Source organism: Phoenix dactylifera, chromosome 5, assembly GCF_051530095.1.
Source record: "Phoenix dactylifera cultivar Ajwa chromosome 5, Ajwa_hap1_PhDact_Kaust_v1.1, whole genome shotgun sequence".
Classification (NCBI taxonomy): Eukaryota; Viridiplantae; Streptophyta; class Magnoliopsida; order Arecales; family Arecaceae; genus Phoenix; species Phoenix dactylifera.
In genome coordinates, this window is record NC_143194.1 from 8,229,143 (window position 1) to 8,237,277 (window position 8,135).

The 8,135-nt window shown below is 39.8% G+C and overlaps 1 protein-coding gene across 1 annotated transcript; it reads left to right on the plus strand.

The window, feature by feature from the left end:
* On the plus strand, nucleotides 1-1,384 carry LOC103717669 (uncharacterized). The gene has a single exon (XM_088703818.2). It carries the CDS (start codon nucleotides 1-3, stop codon nucleotides 958-960), a length of 960 nt encoding a protein of 319 aa, XP_088559944.2. The 3' UTR covers nucleotides 961-1,384.
* The last annotated feature ends 6,751 nt before the right edge of the window (nucleotides 1,385-8,135 follow it).

Here is an 8,135-nt window from a genome sequence, read left to right on the forward strand (position 1 = left end):
ATGGAGCTCCAAAACCTTCGCAATGGCGACCCTTCGAGCTCCGAGCTCGCAGAACCCAACCATGGCGAACGCCACCTCGACCCTCCCCTCTCCCCCCTGCGCTTCCCCTCGGACGATGTCGACAGCTCCTGCTCCACTCCCTACGTCAGCGCCCCCTCCAGCCCCGGCCGCGGCGGCGTCGCCGGTGGTTACTTCTTTAGCGCCCCCACCAGCCCCATGCACTTCATCCTCTCCTCCGCCGGTGGCGGCGGAGGCCGCTTCCCTTCCGACTCCCCCGACGCCTCCGTCGCCGGCTCCTTCGAGTTCGAATTCTCCGCCCGATTCCCCTCTGCCGCCGCCTTCACCACCGGATCCATGACCTCCGCCGACGAGCTCTTCCTTAACGGCCAGATCCGCCCCCTGAAGCTCTGCTCCCACCTCCAGCGGCCCCAGGTCCTCGCCCCCCTCCTCGATCTCAACGAAGAAGAAGACGACGACGATGAATCCGAGCGTCACCCGCCGGAAATGGCCGCGAGGGGGCGGGATCTGAAGCTCCGGAGCCGATCGATTCGCCGGAGGGCCAGATCCCATTCCCCGCTTCGGAACGCGCCACTCCATTGGCAAATGGAGGTCGAAGAACGAGAAGATAGAGCGAAAGATGTAGAGCCGGTTCCAGATCCGAAGCAGATCGAGGCGGAGGCGGCCACTCTATCCGTCTCGGCTTCGTCCTTCCGGTCCTCCTCCACGTCCTCCTCCTCCTCCTCTGGAAGAACCTCCAAGAAGTGGGTCTTCCTCAAAGATCTCCTCTATAGAAGCAAGAGCGAGGGAAGAGAGAGAGGAAACACCAAAGAGAAGTTCTGGCACTCGATCTCTTTCTTGCCTTACCGCCAGGGCCTGCTCGGCTGCCTGGGCTTCACTTCCCGCAGCTATGGCGCCATTAACGGCAGCGCCCGTACCCTTCACCCCGTCTCTTCCAAGTAAGCCACGCCGTCTCGCTTCAATGGCAACGAGAGGGCATCTGTGGGATCTGAGGGATGCGAGCGATGAAGCAGGCGGAGAGGAAATTGGGGAGGAATCGAGGCTCTGATTCAAAATATTTTTTAAAATATTTTTTTTTAAAAAAAATGTTTATAACGACGCTTTAAAGCGTCGGCGAAACCCAAAACTGGTTTGGCCTTTCCCGACACTTTAAAGCGTCGGCGAATGTTGTTTTTGCCGACGCGTTTATTAGCGTCGGGAAATCCCTGTTTTTACCGACGCTTTCTCTTAGCGTCGGCAAAAACCGGACCCACGCCCACCTGCCCGATGTCTGACCCACGCTTCGGGGTGCGTGGGCTGGAAATTCGCCGACGCTTAAAAGCGTCGGTACAGACTAAAAAAACCGTCGGGAGATATCCTTTCTTTTGTAGTGTACACCTCGGTCAGCCTGCTCAGCTTCATTTTCAGCATACCTCAGGGTTGTTCGAGCTACCGCCAAATCAACAGTTGCATAATGGAAACCCACAACATTCCTCTTTTTGCAGGGTTAAAATTGTTGCCGCCGAAAAAAAGAAGACCTTGCTCTTCTTTCTTTTTCTCCACCTTAATGTGGAAAGCAGTGTAGGTTACAACATATTACAACTGCAATATACAACTAAATGGATGATGGAGCATGCAGTTTAGATCCCATACGCCTCGGCGAATCTTTCTCTTCTCTAAATCAGGAAATTGATGCCAAACGCCAGCACTTTATGTAAATAGAAATTTATGTAAATAACAAAGCATTAGATCTAGACTCTCTCTTTGACGGTTTTCTTGGTCAACTTTGATCGTCTGGAAAAGCATTTCAGAAATTGAGTTCTTTCAGATATGCGTTTAGTAGAAAAATCAAAATAACATAGAAAAAAAATTCAAAATTCAGTTTTTCGTTACCTTTTCATTTCTTTTCCATATCGTGTCGAATAACCAAATTGGCTCATCAATAAACGGTAACGAGGCTAATTCTTTAATAAAGCCTGGAGAGTCGATCATAGACGGGTCTTCTTTGGCTCCGCATCTCACGGCTCTACAACCTTGCGACCGTCGCCGTGTTCTTCGGTCCAACGTTGTGCAACTTCCGTTACACGTAACATCTTACGCCAAACATGACCATGTTTTCTTGCGCCAAATATTTTTATATAAACACAACATCCCACCTTCCGACGGCACTTTTGTCGTGCTCGGATTTTGAACTCCAATGTCGCCAATTGCGACCCCGGCGCGGAAGCAAGCCATGACTGGCGGAAGAATAGCCAAGTTCCCAAGCGTATCCACTAGTAGGTGTTGGAACGAAGACTTCAAGCATTCTTCCAAATGATTGGATCCGAGTTTGAGGTAGGGTCATAGCCTCATAGGTTAACTTAGAAAGACACAATGCCTAAACTTTGGAAAATGCAAATTGGAGTAATAGAAATATTATAATTACCCTCTCCAAGTATCTTTAAGATCGGATCCAACACCAATACTAGTAGTTATGCATGTTCTTATAAGTGATGTGGCAAGAGGTTATCATGAATATATTTAATAAATATATTTATACAAAGAGCAATTCTATGCCCACTTAGAAAAATCACTTGAAAAAGTCGTTTAGGTATTTCCACCAATCACTTTGTTTCATTTAATGGCATGCTTCATAAATGAAAACCTATCATACAGCCAAGAGAGCTGGTGACCGCAAACCTTTTTTTTATGTAACGAAAAAAAGCTACCTAGTCACCTAAAACTTCTTATTTGGAGATGAGATAACTTATATATAGCTGGTGGTTAGATATGATTTAATGTATATATAGCTAAAAAATAAGAGCTTGAGACAAATTTATATGATGAGGAGAGTATGTTAACCATAATGAGAAACTTAAATTCCTACAATCAATTTTTCAAGGATAGCCTCGATTGTTGTATGTCTCAAGGTCTTTCTTCTACCATTTCTCCCTTTTTTTCACTTTAAATTCTTATTAAATAAGGTTTTACCCAATTAATAATATACCCAAGCCATGCTTCAAGGCTGATGGATTTTTCATGCCTTGACCTTACTTGACTAAAATCCAATTTCTCTAGGCATTCGACAAAGTCCAAGTTCGTATACCTATAATGCAAGTGTGTACACAAATATAAATCATATATATACCCCCTTTTCGGATGTTTCTCTACTCACACTTACATTTTACATGAAAGCAAAGATGATGCAATATATCGCAGCCATAATCATCAAGCATGGTCTCATCTAACCCCGCAGGCGATCTCATGTTGGAAGACTTCTTGATGTTGTTCAAATAAAACTGGAGATCGACATGTTAATCTTCATAAATATAGAACTTGGCATTCCACTAGATACGACGTCATTTCATCTCCTATTATATTTAATGGGACCTTGTACGTAGCATCTGTGTTCAATAGTCTCACATGATAACAGTGAGACAAAATGAGGATTAAAAACGAATAGTCAGAGAGTATTAAAAGACAAAAGAATTTCAAGAAAAAGAAAAGTCTGGACTTATAAAAAATTTCAAAACAGGAAAAGGAAAGACAAATCTACTTTGCTTGATGAAAGCTTTTTGGACACTTACGTGGCTTAGTTTCTCTCAGAATAGCTTCAACCAGTTTCCTGGCAAATGAATTGAAGGGTGCAAAAGATCCTCAGCAAGCAATTGTCTGCTCCCAATGTTCAAAGTTGAAGTATAGACTATAGACTTGTTTTGCCAAGTTTCAAGAGGCCAATTTCTACGCGGCAACGACTTGGACCAGTTTGCCGTTGTTCAAGAATCCTTGATAGAGACTGCGATTCTATACATAAATAAGAAACCAATTAGTCCTCTTAAGATATTGACTTGGTTTTCCCAATGACTTGGTTTTCCCAATGGCGGCTTTTTTGACCCCAAAGGTGCCGAGACTAGTGGAGGCTAATTTCCTTATTCCGGAAAGCGAAACAAAAAGGCCCTTCTTCGGCTCCGCGCATTTCCGGTCTGGTGCCCGTGCCTACTCTTGTGGGTTAAATTTAACATGTGAGAAGCCTTTACAGCGGACATAAAAAGAATTCTTACTCCCCTGTGCTACGGAGAGTTTGGTATTACCCTACTAATTTCAAAAGCCTCGCTCATTGCATCCTTCACCACCATTTTACTAGAGCTGTCTCAAGGCACATCTCCATCACTACAGGTACTACAACTCAGAATCATGCACAATCTTACCTATTATAGTATATACGATATTGGATATCACAGCTGCCATATATTGAATATGCAATCTTGATATATCAGCTTAGATCAATCTCCAAAAATCATTGGATCTAATTATAATATTCATTTAGTATTTATATCAAATTATATAATTTTGCAATTGTATTATACTATATCTCGTCCCCAGTATCTTTTTCATAATTATGAAATTTTATTGTTGTATTCTACTATATATGGGGGCTCAACTTATATATAAAGCACATCAGTGCTATGAACAGCACAAACAATTCAAATCATATTTCCAATACAAATTTCTCATGGTATCAGAGCGGGGTTTTTTTTGATCAGTCAATCCCTCTTTCTTATTCTCCTATCATTCTCTTGGAGTTTGTTTTCCTTGGCTCTCTGTGCTTTATTTGATAATCATGGCCTCTTCTACTGTTATTTCCAATCCTAGTGTTGATATAATGTCACTGTTCTTTCTCCACCACTCAAATAACCCAGGCATGATCATAGTCTCTCAAGTTCTCACTAGTGACAATTATTCTTTATGGAGGTGTGCCATAAACATTGCTCTCTTAGCCAAAAATAAAATTGGCTTTATTGATGACTCGCTTGAGAAGCCTGATAAAAGTTCAGCAACACTTGATGCATGGCAACATTGCAACATAATGGCCAACTCGTTAATTCATTAAACTACCTATTGGAGATGCAGTTCAAATAACCCAAAAAGGGACTATCAAAATGTCTCCTTCTCTTGAGTTAAAAAATCTTCTTTTCATACCCACTTTAAATTTAAATTTACTATCCGTTAGTAAGGTTACTAAAAATACATAATTGTGTTGTCATCTTTTTTTTCTAACTTTTGTGATTTTCAGGACCTGTAAATGAGGAAGCTAATTGGTCTGGGTAAAGAAAATTAAGGATGGTCTTTACTACTACAAGGGTCCAGTTTTTTCTACTTCTATAGCTTATTGTACACTGTTGAGTCTTTGGCATAATCGTTTAGGTCATCCGTCAACTCCAAGATTAAATATTTTAGTCCAAGATAATTCTATTCCTATTTCTACTTTCAAAATAAAATAGATTCATGTATTGTTTGCCCTCTAGCCAAACAAACTAGAATTTTTTTCCTACAAGTACTTTTGTTACTTTCTTCATTTTTGAACTTATTCATATTGATATTTGGAGAGGTTATTTTATTCCATCTCATATTGAGGTACATTATTTTTTAACAATTGTGGATGACTGTTCACGTTGCACATGGATTTTTCTCATGGGATTCAAACATGAAATATTATATTTACTTACTTAAGAAATTTATTGCCCTTGTAGACAACCAATTTTTTCATAAAATTAAAATGGTTAGAAGTAATAATAGGATGGAATTCATGGATTATCAATTGCAAACTTATCTTGATTCTTTAGAAATTATTCATCAAACATTTTGTATTGGCATGCCACAGCAAAATGGTGTAGTTGGGCACAAACATAGACAACTCCTTAAAGTAGCCCAAGTATTATGTTTTCAAGCCAACATAACAATCCAATTTTAGGATGAGCATGTTTTAATTGCTGCTTATCTTATTAACTGACTTTCTTCTTCTATTTGAGGTGATAAATCTCCTCATGAAATGCTTTTGGATAAAAAACCCTCTTACCATCATTAACATATCTTTGGATGTCTTTGTTTTGCTCATATCCAAGCCAAAAATAAATTTGGACCTCATTCACGTAAGTGCGTTTTTGTAGGATATCCTTATGGCAAAAAAGGTTACCATGTGTATGACCTACTTGAGAAACAAATATTCACTAGTAAGGAAGTTATTTTTCATGAATCGGTTTTTTCATTTGCCAACACATCTGACATTACTTCTTCTTTCCAATCACCAATTCTTCCTCACATTACTGATAATGGTGATGGACCCATCCTCTCTACTTCTTCAATTGAATTTCCATCATCACCTACTCGACCTTCTTCCACTTCTAATTAAGATTTCATCGAACCAGTTGATCTTTCTAAAACATTCATCATTCCACCTCCAAAATGCTCCACAAGGATTCGGCCCCCTTTAATGACTTCTAGATTTTCAGTGCTCTCAAGTTTCATCCTTTTCTTGCCCGTACCAAAACAATCTCGTGACAGGTATTAAGTATCCACTCCAAAATTATCTTTTCTTTGATAAATTCTCTAGCTCTCACCATGTTTTTCTAGCTTCTATTTTCTCTTCTCATGAACCTAGGTTCTTTTCCTCAGCAATAAAATATGCTCACTAGCGTGATGTTATGGCTGATGAAATTAAGGCTTTAGAGTTTAATCACACTTGAATCGTGATTTCACTTCCACCAGGCAAATATGCCATTTGATGCAAATGGGTATATAAGATCAAATACAAGTCCAATGATAGTATTAAATGATATAAAGCAAGGCTTGTTGCTAAAGGTTACACTTAAGTTGAAGGTCTAGATTACTATAAAACATTTGCTCCTATTACCAAATTGGTCATGGTTCGTTGTCTTATTGCCATTGCAACCGCCAAATAGTGGCATTTGTACCAGCTTGATGTCAATAATGTCTTCCTCCATGGTGCTTTACATAAAGAAGTTTACATGCAATTGCTACCAGATTTTTCTCAAAAGAGGGGGAGCAAGGAGAACAGTTAGTCTGTTGCCTCAACAAATTCTTATATCGTCTTAAACAAGCCTTCCGTAATTGGTTTTCTAAATTCTTCACTGCACTACTTCAGGTTGGTTTTACTCAATTAAGCCAATTATTCACTTTTTACACTCAAATCCAAGGGCAACATCACCATTGTGCTTGTTTATGTTGATGATATACTTGTCACTAGCAAGAAACTTTCTTCCATTGCTTCCACTAAATCTTTTCTTCAAGATCAATTTCAAATTAAAGATCTTGGCACACTTAAATACTTCCTGAGCATTAAAGTTGCATGCTCCAGTAAAGAGATTTTTCTCTCTCAACAGAAATATGCATTAGATATTCTTGAAAATGTAGCTGTTCTAGGTGTTAAACCAACACACACTTCGATGGAACAAAATTTAAAGTTATCACCAAATGTTGGAGAACCTCTGCATGATCCTAGACCATACATATACTTGATAGGTTGTTTGATCTATCTCACAATTACTCATCCAGACATTCCCTTTGTTGTTAATCTTCTTAGTCAATTTATGCAGGCACCACACCAACCCCATATGGATCCTGCTCTTCGAGTCTTAAGATACCTCAAATCACACCCTAAGTTTGGTATCATTATGTTTGCTTCAAACAATTTTCATCTTAGTGGTTATTGTGATGCTAATTGGGTGACTTATTTTACTACTCGCCGTTCTATTACAGGTTATTGCAACTTTCTTGGTGATAGTCCTATCTCATGGAGCACAAAAAAATAAAGTATTGTCTCTCGCTCCACCGTTGAAGCTGAGTATCGATCAATGATCTCTACCACTTACGAATTAGTCTGGCTCAAAAATCTACTCTTTGACTTAACTGTTCACCACCCTCAACCTATGTCCTTTATTGTGATAACCAAGCAGCACTTCATATTGCCGTCAATCCTATATTTCATGAGCGGATAAAACATACGAAATAGATTGTCATATCATTCAGAAAAAAATTATAAGCAGGCACAATCCAGGACAAGTTTCTTTAAAGTGACAACCAACAATGTGTGGTACACTGAAAAGAGTAATTGAGCACGGAATTGCATGAGGAGTTAAAATCAGCTTACAAGTGATGAACGAGAATATTAAGAATCGTGCGAGGTTTAGATCCACATAGAATAATTAATGGAAGATAGATGGATTGATATAAATAATTGATCCAAAACTTAATAGCTTAAGTTTTAAGTTGAATTGGGTTTTAATGTGGGCATCCAGTCCTTTTCTGGGTTGGACTTAAGCTCTCCATCTCTCTAACATACTCTGCGGACCTTAACATAT

Coding starts and splice junctions, on each gene's coding strand:
- LOC103717669 (XM_088703818.2), top strand. CDS start 1: ATGGAGCTCCAAAACCTTCGCAATGGCGACCCTTCGAGCTCCGAGCTC.